This window comes from Aquarana catesbeiana, linkage group LG04 (genome assembly GCF_042186555.1).
Source record: "Aquarana catesbeiana isolate 2022-GZ linkage group LG04, ASM4218655v1, whole genome shotgun sequence".
In the NCBI taxonomy this organism is placed as follows: Eukaryota; Metazoa; Chordata; class Amphibia; order Anura; family Ranidae; genus Aquarana; species Aquarana catesbeiana.
Window position 1 is genome coordinate 136,455,681 of NC_133327.1, and position 18,155 is coordinate 136,473,835.

Here is an 18,155-nt window from a genome sequence, read left to right on the forward strand (position 1 = left end):
GGGCCCTTGGCCGGTACACTCAGCACTCCGGGCCTTACTCCTCTACACAGACCAACACATGTGGACACCTTAGGGCAGGAGGTGCCCCACATATCAGAGCCTGCATTGAAACATAGCGCAGGAGGGGCCCCCAGACCTCAGAAAGACCATGCATAGAGACATAGAGCAGAAGGGGCCCCCAGTCATTGCAACTTGTTTTAGAAATTCCCTGGGAGGGAACCATTATCACACATTATGGTGTTTTTTTGTTAGTATAGCATACAGGTTAAATTATTTCGTTGTTACAACTGTTCTATATTTATTTGTTTAATGCATGTGAATTTTGGAGTTGTCCTCGTAAACTGGCACATTACAATAAATGTTGCACTTTATTTGTTAAAAAAGGAGTATGTAATATATATATATATATATATATATATATATATATATACACATATACACACACACACACACACACACACTTTTTTATTTTTGAGGTGGGGGGAGGGATATTGGATGAGTTCCAACAATTTTTTTGCCAGGATTTGACCCCTGCCCTGCTCACTACCCTGGGGTCGACTGCCTGCATGTCATGTTCATTATTTCTAACTATCTCGGCTGTGTGGGTTTTAACACTTTAAATATCTAATGACCTAAGGGAGCCCTACCTATTCTTTTATTAAGGTGCCTCTCACAATATCCCACTGTTTTTTTTTTTTTGCTACATGTTATATTATAGAACCTGTGTGTCGGTCACCTTGTTACTTACCGCTCTGCGTTTGTTACTTGTTTGTGGCATCAAAACGAATAAAAAGATTTAAAAAAAAAAAGATCAGGTGAGAGCATCAGAGTGAAGGTGGTGTGCAGAGCACGGAGTATTATGGGACGTACTGGATTTTGAGAACGTGTTGAATGAAATATGATTTCATCACGTGAGTAAAATAAATGGACACATGGTTTTATGTGTTATGTCTTTTAATAAAATGTATGATGTTATTTATTTTTACACATTGCTCACATTATTGCAAGTGTTGTATCACAAGATTTTTTCTTTTTTTTTTACTGCGCAGCACTGTTTTATATAATTTTACATGTTGTTGCATACAGCACGCACAGTAATGACTGCACTTTGACTGACAATCGGGAACACATGTATTTGCATATCTAACAGTATATTATAATGTATTTTGCCTGTGTGCATTCCTTGTGGTAATAACTGAAGTTCATTTGTTTGTTCTCCTTCTTATCAGGCTGCACAGAGGATATCATGACAAGTGATCACTCTCCTGTATTTGCCACATTCCAGGTTGGAGTAACTTCTCAGTTCGTCTCTAAAAACAGTAAGACATATTTTTCATTGTCACCATCAGATAGAGGCATTATAACCAGTCTGGTGCTTTTTTTTACTGCATTGTACGGTATACTAAAGTAGTACAGCAATGGATTTTTCACCAGGCTATACTTCCCTTAGCACACAAATTAAAGATACCATGTAGAAATGCTCTAATTTTTCAGTTGCTAACCTTCTTATATTATTATTAAAGTGGTTGTAATTTCTTACATATACCTAGTGAAGTGTTTAGCCTCAGGCGATACACAGAGATGAAACATATCCTCCTACATATGTTATACCTGTTTATCTACAGCCCTCCTTTCTCTACAACCATTCAAAATACACAGAGCAAAAACTTTTTCTCAGCTACAGCAAGCAGGGAGTGGGGATCTGACGTCACAAGCTGCACAGCATAGAGAGGAGAGCTGAGTGTGATCTGAAACCTGAGTAGAGGAAATGGACACACCCCCTTTACACAGTCTCAATGGGAAACATGCAGAACTGAGGCTGTCAGTCACCTTCTGCGTGCTGGAGGGGGGACGGGGCCAACTCCTGAGAATCTGTGGCGTTGGCATGACCTGTCAGAAGTGAGTAATACAGATAGCTGGGGAATGACAGGTCAGACAAAATGACATTTGGTGCTTTAGATTGAGGCAAGTGCACACTATATAGGGATATGCTTTGTTAATTTTTAATTTCAGAGGTTTACAGCAACTTTAAAACAAGATATTCCAACAATAGTGTTTGCTCTCTGCTTTAAAAGTAGAGACACAATTAGGTTAAAAAAAGTAACTGATTGTCTTCTGCAATTTACAGACACAGTGAGAGAGATGAGTAATATTAATGTAATCTATAATCATTGTCTGTTTTTTTTTTCTTTTTTTATTCTTTAGATCCCACTGAATCAGATGAGCAGGGACATATTGAACTACTGAACTGCAAAGCTACTCTGTACACCAAAAGCCACACCAAATTCTACATAGAGTTCCATTCTACTTGCCTAGAAAGTAAGTAGCTTATTTGTGTAAGCTATGTAGAACTACACCATGGTAGCTGCTGAATTGTTTGGGTCCTCCTTTAGGTCTGGTATGGATTTAAAGGGGGAACCCCATACAAAAATATAAAAAAGTGTAAACTCCCCACAGAAATCCACACCAGAACCTTACCAAGCATGCAGCCTGGCAGGCCAGGAAAGGGGGGGAGTGCATACTGGCCACCCCTTCCTGAACCATACCAGTCCACATGCACTCAACAGGGAGGGGTTTCCTCCAAACTTAGCACCTTGTCCACATATTGATGAGTACAAGGACCTCGCCCCCACAACCCTGGCCCAATGGTTGTGGGGGTCTGTGGGCAGGGGACATATCAGAACCTGGAAGCCCTCCTATATCAATGAGTAGGGTAGATAGTACCCCTACTTAATTAAAGTGCTTTAAAGTGTAGGGGAAGATTAAGGGTCTATTATAGATTAATTAATCCCTGGCCGTTTGTATACAAACAAAACAAAGTGTCTGGGAGCTATCAGTTTTGCTGTAGTAGGTTGTATACAGTGCACTGATGAGCCACATCACATTAGTACATGTCCCCCATGGCAGTAATCAACCTCCTCATACCATCTGCTTGACAATCCCTTGCCTATTATCCCAGAAAACGGTCCAAACTGTTTTTTGTTTTTTTGTTTTTACGTTAGGCTTAAATGGGGTTCAGGTTCAGCACCCAAACTTTAGTGATGTTTACAGAACCCTGCTCAAACTGAACCCAGCTATGTTCGGTTCATCACTAGTGTTACCCTGCCCTGTACCTGCACCCAAGTAACGCTGATATATCTGGAACATTTAAATAAGGCTAAAGCCCTGAAAAGGAAATCCACCTAGATCACTGACCAAAGTGAAACTGGCTACAGCCCTGTCAGCTTTGGGATCTTGTTTTCTTGCAGTGGAGAGCTCTCATCCCAAATTCGAGATTAATCCATTAACAGCATGGTCCCCTCCTGGCCAGGGGCAGATCCAGAGTCTAGTCTTGGGAGGGGCACTGCTGGAAAATAAGGTGTTGCTTACAGAACTGTATTTAACGTATCATACAGTCCTAATCTTGTTTAAATCAGTGACACGTTTATCATTCCAGATTAGATTATTAATCTGGATTTCTTCTCCCAGATAAAACCAGCGATGCCTATCCTGTATGTACTGAGCTTTCCTGTATATTATCGGAATCATTTATCTTATTCTAACAGATATGGTAAAGAGCTCGGAGGCAGAAGATCAGGATGGATGCAATGGCACTTTAATGGTGATGTTTGGAGAGCTCCCAAAGGTGATTTACCACTACTGAAAATTCATCTGTCACTCTCAAGTATCTGTCAGTGTACGTATTGTCATCTGCCCATGTCTGCTGCCTGCGAAGTATAATGGTACATGTTCACTAAATGCAATATTTTGAAAGTATACCTGTCAGGTGAAAAATATGCTTTCTGTCATTTCTGGCCTCCTCTTGAAAATGCAATTTGCCCGACCTTGTGAAAAACCTGAAGCAAGCATGCAGCCTTATGAAAAACATACTTCTGGAACAGTGAAAAACATTGAAGCAATTTTAGGGGAGGCCTGCATTAATAGCCTAAATATTAAACTTATGGCAATTTCCCTTTGATTACCCCTAAATATCCCAAGTAACACCAAAATATTATTATAGTATTATTCCAAGATTTCAAGCAAAATCAGTTCAGAAGTTACCGCTGTTCAAGTGCAATATTATTACTTAGTGTATTTGTTTGCAGGTTTGGAAATGTTCACTTCTGTAATGCCATGCTTAAAGCCATACATACATGGATCGAAATTTGGCTGTTCAACAGAGACCAGACAAATTTCACTCCATGTATGGGCAGGCCTACTGTACACAATCCAGTCTATCCATCCACTTGTGTACAATCAGCCTGTTGGAAAATGTTCTCTCAATCACCACTACCAGCTTTAACCTGTTCAGATCCGCGCTATAGCCGAATGACGGCTACAGCGCAGATCTGCTTTTCCGGGAGAACGTCTATTGACGTCCTCCCCTTTCAAAGCTGGCCACGCCCCCTGAAAGGGGGTGCGTGGAGCGCGTTGTGATCACCCGAGTCAATGAGACTCGGGTGATCAAAGATCCGAGTAAGGGGACGATCCCGGCCCCTTACCATGTGATCAGCTGACAGCTGACCATGTGATGTAAACAGAGGCTTGGTAATTGTTTTTTTTTCTTCTCACGCTGACAGCGTGAGAAGAAAAAAAGTCGATCGCCGGCTTCTGTTTACAAAGACATCCGTCCCGAAGAGGAAGAGCCTCTGTGCCCACCAGTACCGCCTGCCAATGCCAGCAATCAGTGCCACGAATCAGTGCCCACAGCACATCAGTGCCACCTATCAGTGCCCACAAGTGCCACCTATCAATGCCCACCACTGCCAGCCATCAGTGCCAGCTCATTAGTGCCACCTACCAGTGCCGGCTATTAGTGCCCTTCAGTGCCACCTATCAATGCCTTTCAGTGCTGCCCATCAGTGCCACCCATCAGTGCCACCCATCAGTGGCCACCAGTGCCACCAATCAGTGCCCACCAGTGCCGCCTATCAGTGCCCATCAGTGCTGCCTTATCAGTGCAGCCTTATCAGTGCCCATCAGTGCAGCCTATCAGTGCCCATCAGTGTAGCCTCATTAGCGTACATAAATGAAGGAGAAAAATTACCTGTTTGCAAAATGTATTAACAAAATATAAAACGGTTTTATATATATATTTTTTTAAAATCAATCTTTTTAAATTTTTTTAACAAAAAATTAAAAACCCAGAGGTGATCAAATACCACCAAAAGAAAGCTCTATTTGTGGGGAAAAAAAATGATAAAAATTTCATTTGGGTACAGTGTTGTATGACCGTGCAATTGTCGTTTAAAGAGTGACAGCGCTAAAAGCTGAAAATTGGTCTGGGCAGGAGGGGGGTTTAGGTGCCCAGTAAGCAAGTGGTTAAGTTGAAAGACTGACCTCAGTTACTGTACTGTAACCTGACCTTTAATTAATTGATGCCCTCTCCCCGGGACACATACATGTACACTGTGAAGAGGACCCAGCAGAACATTTTCTGGAGGAAAGGTGGTATAGCTCCAAGCCCCAGTGGGGTGGGCTGTAAAAATGTAACAAAGATACAATCTAATTAGTAGGAAAGAGCTTGTCCAATGTGGCCATATTAGGTCAATGATGGTATGAGAATTCCCAACCTTTTGTGTAGGTGAAGTTGTGGGGCTGGGAATGCCCCAGCCGCAGCTGATGGCGTTAGCACCAACAGCCTCCTTCCGGGTTTGACTGAACATAGGATCCAAGTAAACCCAAGCTCATCCCTATTAATAAAATAAGCGCCTTTTAGATCTGACTGTGATCCTGTCGTTGTGTATGCCGTGATTTGGAATTTTTTTTTTTTTTTTTTTACGGTGTCTGGTTTTTATTAGTCTCTGACCTTATTGGTGATATTTTTTAAACTCTTTAACTATATCTTTTTCCAATTCTATCCAAAACAAAATAAATTGTTTCGGCTTTAACTGCAGTGTAGTCTACAATGGAGGTCAAGGACCTGGCTGTACTATCTGACAGGGGTACCAGAATTACTAGACAACTGGAACAGAATTACAGATACTTTGATAGAGTGGACAAATAAGAGCCTGCTTGCTATTACATGTAAAAACACGTTTTGCTTTCTTACTGAGCTTCTGAAGCCTCCCATTTCAGCTCATAATTCTCCTTGGGTTCCACAACCATAAATTTGTAGATTGTTCTTGTACTCTGCAGTACTGTTTAAAATGATCACATCAAAGAGCATACAGGCATAAAAAACAGTCCATCCAAAGCATTTCCATAGGTGATCTGATCTGTGACATGGCCAATTAGAGGTGAAATGCCCACCTTCGGTGGTGATGCCTAGCATGTACTTTAGTGTAAATTCAGCCCTCCTGCTCTGTAACTGTGTTGTATATGTTCTTTCCTTTTATTATTGCAGTAATTGGATTGTGGCTGTGGGCTTTTTGTTTGGAGTGTTCTAAGCCTGTGTTAATACACTGTCTTTCCTTGTTTATCTTTTGTTCTCATCGTATCACCATACATCTACCTACATATCTTCATATGTGGTTTCCTACTTTTTTGATCTCTATACATTACCACAGTTCTGTACTTACAGCTTACACCGATCATCTCCGATATGGAATATCTCTTGGATCAGCATTTACTGATATGTATCAAGTCATCTGACACTGATGAGTCATACGGTTAGTACCAAAAAATCATACACATGTCAGTGAGAAAGTGAATGCATTATGACATAAAGATATGATAAAGAGAAGCCTGGGAAAAATGCAGAGTTTAATTGTTTTCACATTTTTTCTCTCTCCTGTTTTTAATAGTGTCATTAAAATTACAACTAAAATATATATATTTTTTTAGTTTTGGATAGAATGGGAAGGGAATAGAACACCTGTAAGGTTTTTATTGCTGTCTGTGCCTCCATTAGAGAGATTCACTCCCTCTATTTGCATTTTTACTGTTATCATTGAAAGTAAAAGTAAAAAAAAATATATACATTTTGGGTTGTCCCCAGAAAAGTAAGAGATGGGAAATATTCCAATGGGGACATGAGATCTGGTGACAATCAGGAATTCCCTCTCTTTGGAGGGATTTCCTCTCACATCCTGTTTTGGTTATTAGACAAAAAGTGAAGGGAAATAGCCCAAGTGGAAACACAGATGGCAAAAAACAAACTGATGGGTTGTAATCCATCTAAAATGAAAAAACTAATTTTGCCTATAGTTCTACTTTAAGTGTGCAAGTGTGTGTTGATTGTGCAGCACACACTCCTGGGTATATTTGGGGCTCTATATGTCTGTGAAGGAATTTATCCAGGCCATGGTATATCTAGTAGTAGTTAGGCATATTCAGTTTGTTCTATAATGCTCAAGATGTTTCATAGCTTGTCCAAACTATTTCTTTACTTCTGATAAATGCAGGGAAATCCCCAGAATTTATATCCACATGGAAAGTTTAGATGGTGATTATCCAAGGACAGGATGGGAGGTGTGAAAGTTGTGGACATAAAAAAATAAAAAAATAATTGCGCTTCAAAGTGTCTAAATTATGATAAAGAAAGCAGCAATGTCTAAATGTGACACAAACACATAACTTGAACAAGGAAAAAATTAGATGACTCGCGCTGTGTAGATTGGTGAATGTGTGACCAGATTCACTGCACAAAAACACTAAATACAACCAGTATCAGTAAATGCATAAACCGTCTGTGTGGCAATGTATACAATCAGTGCAAATAAATAACAAAAAATATAAATCGTCCCTGCAATAATATATCGCAATCAGTGCACACAAATCACAAAAATAAAGTCCAAACAAAATAAATATATTGAAGAAACTATTATAAAGGGTAAAAAATGTCCAAAAAAGAAGAAACCCGAGAAAAAGTGAATTAGCAATCACGGGTCCTTCAACCGCATGGAACCTCAAATGTGCAGGACCACCACCAACAGTAAGAGCCTGGCCGCTTACCAGAACCCCATGACCCCCCGTTACAGAGGGTCTAAAAGGGCTTTTTAAGATCCTAGTAGTCCGGACTTCCCAGGAGCAGTGATGGAGCAGAGATGGGAATGGAAACTGGAAAGGGCGTCACATTAGTCAGTGCAGGGCTCAGATCAAGCCTATGTCAGTTCACTGAGCCCCCCTGATCTCCCCATGATCTCCCCTGATCCCCCCATGGATATATCAATGAAGTGTGTTGGCTCTTTCCGTGCCAGACACCACTATGCTGAGGGCTGAGCCCCCCTCCTGTGGATCCATCTCCATCCAAGCACCTGACGCCCTTTCCAGTTTCCATTCCCATCTCTGCTCCATCACTGCTCCTGGGAAGTCCGGACTACTAGGATCTTAAAAAGCCCTTTTAGACCCTCTGTAACGGGGGGTCATGAGGTTCTGGTAAGCGGCCAGGCTCTTACTGTTGGTGGTGGTCCTGCACATTTGAGGTTCCATGCGGTTAAAGGACCCGTGATTGCTAATTCACTTTTTCTCGGGTTTCTTCTTTTTTGGACATTTTTTACCCTTTATAATAGTTTCTTCAATATATTTATTTTGTTTGGACTTTATTTTTGTGATTTGTGTGCACTGATTGCGATATATTATTGCACAGACGATTTATATTTTTTGTTATTTATTTGCACTAATCGTATACATTGCCACACAGACGGTTTATGCATTCACTGATACTGGTTGTATTTAGTGTTTTTGTGCAGTGAATCTGGTCACACATTCACCAATCTACACAGCGCGAGTCATCTAATTTTTTCCTTGTGAAAGTTGTGGAACCACATATCTAGTTACATAATCCTATCTTTGGTGTCAGGAGGTCTGCATAGGTGTTCCTTTCTTAACTTACTAAGGCCCCTTGCACAATAGATGCTCCAAAACCACAAAAAATTGCTGGGTAAAAACCTCTAAAATCTAGCATTCTATGCCAGCGTTTTTGCAGTGTTTAGGAGTGTTTTTAAAAGTTTTTACGAGCCGCAGCATTTTTGTTAAGGGGCCGGTGTCCTTAACAACCAATGAATAGCTGGTTGTTAAGCAGTGGGACAGCAAGCCGGCCTCCAAGTTCTTAGCAAAAGATGACTCATCAGCTGTCAGCGGGGTATGCCTCTTACAGCTAAATGTAAACAAAACAATTTACGGCAATAAAAAATTTAGAAAAAAACAGCGTAGGGTCCCCCCCAAAATCCATACCAGACCCTTATCCGTGCATTCAGCCTGGCAGGCAAGGAAAGGGGGGGACAAGTGAACCCTTTCCCTCTTGAACCACACAAGCTACATGCCCTCAGCATGGGGGGGGTGCTTTGAGGTAGGGGGGCTCCCCTCAAAGCATCTTGTCTCCATGTTGATAAGGACAAGTGCCTGTGGGGTGTGGGGGTGACTTATCAGATTCTTAACAAGGGGGCCCCCAAATCCCACCCCATTTAAATAAGTATTGCCGGAAAAAAAAATTGAGAAGAAAACAGCGTGGGGTCCCCCCCAATTCATACTAGGCCCTTAGGTGGTGGAGATGTCAAACGGCGCCAGCCTTCGTCGGATGCACACCTTTTTTTTCGGGTCAGCATGGTTGCCATTCATGAGGACTGACAATGGATCTACACTGGGGGACGTTGTTTTTTTAATAAAAGACTTGTCAAAAAGTGTGCATTTTTATTTAATCTTTGACTTTTTTTGGTGAATGAGTAGGGGTACAATGTACCCCATACTCATTCACATGGGGGGCTAGGATCAGGGGGCCCCCCTTGTTAAAGGGGGCTTCCAGATTCTGATGTCACCTCCCTCGCACCCTCACAACCCCCGGGCCAGGGTTGTAGGGAAGAGGCCCTTGTCCTCATCAACATGGGGACGAGGTACTTTGGGGGGGAACCTCCCTACCCCAATGTACATCCCCATGTTGCTGGCATCTGGCATGGTATGATTCAGGAGGGGGGGCGCACTCTTCCCTCCCCTTTCCTGATCTGCTAGGCTGCTACCCACAATGCTGTAAATCGGTGCTTAGTGGTTAGAGGTGTTTAGGAGCTTCTAGGAGCTGTTAGCTTTTTTTTTCTGCTGGCAAATTGCTCCCAAAAATGCAAAAAAAGCTTTTTTGTTTTGGCTCCTGGAAGCTGAAGCTTAAAAATTGGTTCTAGCCTAAGGCCTCTTACACACTGCAGCCTGAAAAAGGTCAGTACAGCTTTTTTTAAATTGATCTAAAATGCAGTCCATTGTTTGCAATGTGCCTGTACACACAGGCATGTAAACAAGTGCTGCATATTCTGAAGTAAAAAAAAAATAGATAAATCTGCTTTCCCAATCAGTAAATGCGCACATAAAATGCACGCATAAATACACGCAAATACATGCAAAACAAATGCCTGAAATTATGTCCAGAAATGCTGATACTCAAACATCAGTACTGTGTGCAAGAGGCCTAAAATAGTGTGCATGGACACATAGGATATTTGCTTCTAGGGGCAGAAAAAAAATGCTCAAAGCAGCTGCTAGGAGCTTAAAAATAAGCTAGCGTGCATGGAGCCTAAAAGTGTGAATTACATTTCTACTTGAAATGCAATTTCATGCAATAAAAAATAATGTATTTTACTACAGAAAATGGATAAGTTTGTATAGGTCCTTAAATACCCATGAAATGACAGTTTTCTTGTAGATCAGATGTCATGCCTGTGGCTCAGGAAGATATCTGCTATCTGATCACAGTTGGCGTAGGTGGAGAGGATATTGTTTGCTGATCGCTGCTATTATCCGCCTAATAAAGAGCCCCATATTATCTGCCTGTGCTGCAAAAAAATCAGACAATCCTTTTAGGACACTAATAGCATAATATTGATCCCCCCCAAAAATAAGATATGCCAGACAGAAGTCTTTTTTTGGGGGGGGGATCAATAACAATGATCAGCTGAACTGAGAATGTCTGTGATTGTAATAATGCTACATTGCTATTCACTGAGGTCCCATGCCATTTATTACATTTTTTGACAGTCTTAATGAATACAAATCTCACTAACTATTAAATGTCAAATTCAGTGACACACAATGGCACATGGAGCCTCTAGTACCCAGTCTTCTGCCTGTTGGTGGGAACTTAGAACATATGCACATAAGGTTTGTCCTCTGCCAAGCCATATGCATTGGCATACAATCACAAAGTAAGACATGCCATGAATTCTGTCTCATTTATTTAAAAATAACCCAAGATGTTTGGATCATCTCAGTATATAAATAGCGTTTTTCTCTCTTTTGCTGTCAAAGTTATCTGTGGCACACCCACACAGTCTGCGGAACATTCTTCCCTCGTTTCTACGATCTTTACTCATTAAGATCTAATATCCAGCAAGCAAACAAACAGGTGCTGCAAGATTTCTGTGCTGTGATGTATTTCTTTGTAGCTTACAATTGCAGCTGACATGGACGCCTCTCTGTGGTTACAAGCAGCTCAGAGGCGATATGTTGCCTCTTGGATATCTGTTTTAACCACTAATGACCCGCAGTACCGCGCTGCTACTGAGTGCATTGGCACAGTCACATGACAGCTGAGGAGCGTAGGTCTAAAGCCATAATAACCATATCTACCAATAACCTTGCCCAATAAACGACACTCAGACAAAAGTTGGAAAGGGCAAGGCCACAGCTTTATATACATTTTCCACATAAGCAATTTTCCAACATAAATATTTAATACATGCCAGTCACAGTTGTACTGTGAGCAGCTTTTGAATAGAGTCAGGCCGAACAACCCCCAGTTCGGTTCACGCCAGAACTCTCGAACATCGCAAAATAAAGTCCGGACCCAAAACTTGAAATATCAAAAGTCCCCATTTTTAAGGCTTATATGCAAGTTATTGGTCATAAAAAGGGTATGGCAGCCCAGGTACTGCCCTGGGGGACATGTATCAATGCAAAAAGTTTTTTTTTAAAAAGATCATTTTTACAGGAGCAGTGATTTTAATGATGCTTAAATTGAAACAATAAAAATGAAAAATTCCTTGAACTATAGTGCCTGGGGGGTCCCCTTAGTCTGCCTGTAAAGAGGCGCTTCTGTACCGTGTATAGAACCTGCTGCAGCAAAACTGACACTTAGAAAGAAAAAAAAATGACATTTAAATTGCCGGAAATACAATATCCTTGCCGGAAATACAAAAAAAAAAAAAAAAAAGGTGTGGGAAACCCCCCAAAATCAATGCCAGACCCTTATCCGAGCATGCAGCCTGGCAGGTCAGGAAAGGGGGGGGACCGGACAAGCAAGTGCCCCCCCTCTTGAACCATGCCAGGCCACATGCCCTCAACATGCCCTTAACAAGGGGGCCCCCAGATCCCAGCTCCAACCCTATGTGAATGAGTATGGGGTACAATGTACTCCTACTCATTCACCAAAAAAAATGTCAGAAGTAAATAAAGACAGGAGGCAGTTTTTGACAATACCTTTATTAAAAAAAAGAAAAAAAACAATGTCACCCAATGTAGATTCATTGTCAATCAGGTCGCCCGCCACACCGTTGAACCCAAAAAAAGAAAAAAAAAGCACCAGTTGCTGATGTCGCAAGGGGGCGGTGGCAGCAGGTGACGTCTCCGGGGCCCACCCCTTACCTATTTAAGAACTGTCAAATGGCGGAGCAGGCATTCGGCGGTTAGCCTTCATCGTGGACAGAGCAGTTCTTTTCAGGTCCGGCAGTACACCGGGCGTCGTGATTGACAAAGAATCTACATCGGGGGATATTGCTTTTGTTAAAAACTGCCCCCTGTCTTTATTTATTTTTGCTACTTTCAGACTCTGATAAGCCCCCTGCCCACACACCCCCACAACCACCACCCATGGTTGTCTGGGAGAGGCTCTTGTCCCCATCAACATGGGGACAAGGTGCTTTGGGGTGGGTAGGGCAGAGCCTCCTCAGCCCAAAAGCACCCCCAGCCATGTTGAGGGTATATGGTTTCCTATGATTCAGGACGGGGGGTGCTCGCTTGCCTCCCCCCCCTTTCCTATCCTGCCAGGCTGCATGCTCAGATAAGGGTCTGGTATGGATTTTGTGGGACCCCACACCATTTTTTTTTAAAATTTTGGCCTGGGGTTCCCACTGCACAGTGCATTGTGGGGCACTCGGCAGTCAAACATCCCGCCAAATGCCCCGTAAATTAGGGTGTTCGCCGCATAAGTGAACAGGCGATGTTCTTTTGCTCGGCTTGAACTGTTCGCCCAACTCTACTCTTGGACCTACTCTAAAAGGCCTACCATTGCCATAAGTTCCAGACAGACATCATACTGATCAAACTTCCACTGAAGGCCATAGCCCATTTAATTAAATATTTATTGCTGGCAAGTGGCAAGGTAAAAACTGCCAGGGAAGCTGTGAAAACTGACCTGAAAAGAACAGAAAAGTTGGGGCAGGCGAGTGGGCAACTCTTCTTTCTGCTCTTCCAATGGAAAGTGAAGATTTTACCTCAGACAGGAACATTTTTTAGAGCCCCTCATCCTGTGCTCAACTAGCCAATCATCTTGACCCGCTTGGATTCACACTTCTTGACTAGGGATGAGCCCGATGTTCGAGTCGAACGTAAGTTCGACTCGAACATCGGGTGTCCGCCTGTTCGCCGAATAGCGAACAATTTGGGGTGTTCGCGGCAAATTGGCAAGCCACGGAACACCCTTTAAAAGTCTATGGGAGAAATTAAAAGTGCTAATTTTAAAGGCTTATATGCATGGTATTGTCATAAAAAGTGTTTGGGGACCGGAGTCCTGCCCCAGGGGACATGTATCAATGCAAAAAAAAGTTTTAAAAAGGCCGTTTTTTCGGGAGCAGTGATTTTAATAATGCTTAAACTGAAACAAAAAAAGTGAAATAGTCCTTTAAATTTCGTACCTGGGGGGTGTCTATAGTATGCCTGTAAAGTGGCGCATGTTTCCCGTGTTTAGAACAGTCCAAGAGCAAAATGAAATTTCTAAAGGAAAAAAAGTAATTTAAAAGTATTTGCGGCTATAATGAATTGTCGGTCCTGGCAATACACATAAAAGTCATTGAAAAAAACGGCATGGGATTCCCCCACAGTCCATTACCAGGCCCTTTGGGTCTGGTATGAATATTAAGGGGAACCCCGAACCAAAATTAAAAATAAAAAAAATTGCGTGAGGGTCCCCCCAAATTCCATACCAGGCCCTTCAGGTCTGGTATGGATATTAAGGGGAACCCCGCGCCAAAATTTTTTAAAAAATGGTGTGGGGGTTCACCTCAAAATCCATACCAGACCCTTCCTGGCCAGCCGCAGAAAAAAAGGGGGGAAGAGAGAGCGCCCCCCTCCTGAACCGTACCAGGCCACATGCCCTCAAAATGGGGAGGGTGCTTTGGGGTAGCGGCCCCCCCAAAGCACCTTGATGGGGACAAGGGCCTCATCCTCACAACCCTTGCCCGGTGGTTGTGGGGGTCTGAGGGCGGGGGCCTTATCGCAATATGGAAGCCCCCTTTAACAAGGGGACCCCCAGATCCCGGCCTCCCCCCCTGTGTGAAATGGTAACGGGGTACAAATGTACCCCTACCATTTCACAAAAAAAGTGAGAAAATGGTAAAAACGACAATGCACGGCTTGGGACAAGTCCTTTATTAAAAAATAAAAAAATAAAAGTATGCCACGAAGTCCATTCATCTTCTCTCGCTCCGACGGACCAAAAAAGAAAAAAAAAAAAGCCGCACGCCTCCACCGATCTGCCTCCACGGGAGGCACCCGTCGTAATGACTGGCCTCTCAGGTGACAGCTCTTTTACAACTGAGGGCGGAGCCACAGGATGACGTTGCCGAGTGACCCCACCCCTCTCTGACGCACGGGGACATCCCTATGGCTTCCGGTAACATAAACGAGTTTTTTTAATTTTGGCGTGGGGTTGCCCTTAATATCCATACCAGACCTGAAGGGCCTGGTATGGAATTTGGGGGGACCCTCATGCAATTTTTTTTTTTTTATTTTGGTTCGGGGTTCCCCTTAATATTCATACCAGACCCAAAGGGCCTGGTAATGGACTGTGGGGGAATCCCATGCCGTTTTTTTCAATGACTTTTATGTGTATTGCCGGGACCGACAATTCATTATAGCCGCAAGTACTTTTAAATTACTTTTTTTCCTTTAGAGATGTCATTTTTGCTCTCGGACTGTTCTAAACACGGGAAACATGCACCACTTTACAGGCATACTATAGACACCCCCAGGTACGAAATTTAAGGGAATATTTCACTTTTATTGTTTCACTAAAGGAATTATTAAAATCACTGCTCCCGAAAAAACGGCCATTTTTAAAACTTTTTTTGCATTGATACATGTCCCCTGGGGCAGGACCCGGGTCCCCAAGCACCTTTTATGACAATAACTTGCATATAAGCCTTTAAAATTAGCACTTTTGATTATTCATGTTCGCATATAAAAGCAAAGGAGAAGGCCTTCAAAAAATACAAGGTTGAGGGATCATCCTCACCATTCAATCTTTATAAAGAATGCAACAAGAAATGTAAGGGTGCAATTAGGACGGCTAAGATAGAACATGAAAGACACATAGCGGAGGAGAGCAAAAAAAATCCCAAGAAATTCTTTAAGTATGTAAACAGTAAAAAAGGGAGGACAGACCATATTGGCCCCATAAAGAATGAGGAAGGACATCTGGTTACAAAGGATGGGGAAATGGCGAAGGTATTGAATTTATTCTCCTCAGTCTTCACGAGTGAATCGGGGGGCTTCAGTAACCAAAACTGCAGTGTTTATCCTCATGACACAACACAGGAAGCACCTCCATGGTTAACAGAGGACAGAATTAAAATTAGACTTGAGAAACTTAACATTAATAAATCACCGGGACCAGATGGCTTGCATCCGAGGGTACTTAGGGAACTCAGTCAAGTGATTGCCAGACCGTTGTTCCTAATTTTTACTGACAGTCTACTGACTGGAATGGTACCAGCTGATTGGAAAAAAAACAGTGTAGCACCAATATTTAAAAAGGGCCCAAAATACATCCCTGGGAATTACAGACCAGTTAGCCTAACATCAATAGTATGTAAACTCTTGGAGGGGATGATAAGGGACTATATACAAAATTTTAGTAATAAGAATGATATCATTAGCAGTAATCAGCATGGATTCATGAAGAATCGTTCTTGCCAAACAAATCTACTAACCTTCTATGAGGAGGTGAGTTCCCATCTAGATAAAGGAAGGCCCATAGATGTGGTGTATCTGGATTTTGCAAAAGCATTTGACACAGTTCCCCATAGACGTTTACTGTACAAATTAAGGTCCGTTGGCATGGACCATAGGTTGAGTACATGGATTGAAAACTGGTTACAAGGGCGAGTTCAGAGGGCGGTGATAAATGGGGAGTACTCGGAATGGTCAGGGGTGGGTAGTGGGGTTCCCCAGGGTTCTGTGCTGGGACCAATCCTATTTAATTTGTTCTTAAACGACCTGGAGGATGGGATAAACAGTTCCATCTCTGTATTTACAGACGATACTAAGCTAAGCAGGGCAATAACTTCTCCGCAGGATGTGGAAACCTTGCAAGAAGATCTGAACAAATTAATGGGGTGGGCAACTACATGGCAAATGAGGTTCAATGTAGAAAAATGTAAAATAATGCATTTGGGTGGCAAAAATATGAATGCAATCTATACACTGGGGGGAGAACCTCTGGGGGAATCTAGGATGGAAAAGGACCTGGAGGTCCTAGTAGATGATAGGCTCAGCAATGGCATGCAATGCCAAGCTGCTGCTAACAAAGCAAACAGAATATTGGCATGCATTAAAAAGGGGATCAACTCCAGAGATAAAACGATAATTCTCCCACTCTACAAGACTCTGGTCCGGCTGCACCTAGAGTATGCTGTCCAGTTCTGGGCACCAGTCCTCAGGAAGGATGTACTGGAAATGGAGCGAGTACAAAGAAGGGCAACAAAGCTAATAAAGGGTCTGGAGGATATTAGTTATGAGGAAAGGTTGCGAGCACTGAACTTATTCTCTCTGGAGAAGAGACGCTTGAGAGGGGATATGATTTCAATATACAAATACCATACTGGTGACCCTACAATAGAAATAAAACTTTTTTGCAGAAGAGAGTTTAACAAGACTCGTGGCCACTCATTAAAATTAGAAGAAAAGAGGTTTAACCTTAAACTACGTAGAGGGTTCTTTACTGTAAGAGCGGCAAGGATGTGGAATTCCCTTCCACAGGCGGTGGTCTCAGCGGGGAGCATCGATAGCTTCAAGAAACTATTAGATAAGCACCTGAATGACCGCAACATACAGGGATATACAATGTAATACTGACACATAATCACACATAGGTTGGACTTGATGGACTTGTGTCTTTTTTCAACCTCACCTACTATGTAACTATGTAACTATGTGTCCCATAGACGGTGTTCGCGTGTTCAAACAAATTTTTTGCCTGTTCGCATGTTCTGCTGCGAACCAAACCCGGGGGTATTCGGCTCATCCCTATTCTTGACCATGCCCCTGTCGCTAGGCCATGCTCCCTGCAGTCAAGGCTCCCTTTTCCTATGGGATCGAGGGACCTTCATTCACTTTCATAGGTTGTATTTGATGACAGTACTGCAGTACCATGTTCGGTGGTTTAACTGCTTCCCGACCGCCGCACGCCGATGTACGGGTGCGCAAAAGGGCGTACCCGTACATCCCTTTGTAATTCTGGGCTAGCCGGCGCGTGCGACATGGGAGCGTGCCCGCGGGTCCCGCGGACTCAATGTCTGCTGGTGGCCTGCGATTGCAACGAGGAGAGGCAGAACAGGGAAATGCCTATGTAAACAAGGCACTTCCCTGTTCTGCCTAGTGACATGACAGGGAGCTACTGCTCCCTGTCATCGGGAGCAGTGATGTCTGTCATGTCCTAGGTAGCCCATCCCCCCACAGTTAGAACACGCTGAGGGAACACAGTTAACCCCTTGATCATCCTAGTGTTTAACCCCTTCCCTGTCAGTGACATTTACACAGTAATCAGTGGCTATTTTTTAGCTCTGATCGCTGTATAAATGTCAGTGGTCCCAAAAAAGTGTCAAGAGTGTCCGATCTGTCCATCGCAATGTCGCAATCCCAATAAAAATCACAGATTTCCACAATTAATAATAATTAAAAAAAATGATAATAAAAATGACATAAATCTATTCCCTATTTTGTAGACGCTATAACTTTTGCGCAAACCAATCAATATACACTTATTGCAATTTTTTTACCAAAAATATGTAGAAGAATGCATATCGGCCTAGAAATTCGTT

The 18,155-nt window shown here is 42.6% G+C and overlaps 1 protein-coding gene across 2 annotated transcripts in view; it reads left to right on the forward strand.

The window, feature by feature from the left end:
* Positions 1–18,155, forward strand: part of INPP5D (inositol polyphosphate-5-phosphatase D) — a 199,705-nt gene that overhangs the window by 160,748 nt on the left and 20,802 nt on the right. For both annotated transcript variants that reach the window (XM_073625717.1, XM_073625718.1), the window contains 4 exons: positions 1,230–1,319; positions 2,206–2,319; positions 3,546–3,625; positions 6,503–6,590. In XM_073625717.1, coding sequence (XP_073481818.1) covers positions 1,230–1,319; positions 2,206–2,319; positions 3,546–3,625; positions 6,503–6,590 — 372 coding nt within the window. The remainder of the gene's footprint in view (positions 1–1,229; positions 1,320–2,205; positions 2,320–3,545; positions 3,626–6,502; positions 6,591–18,155) is intronic.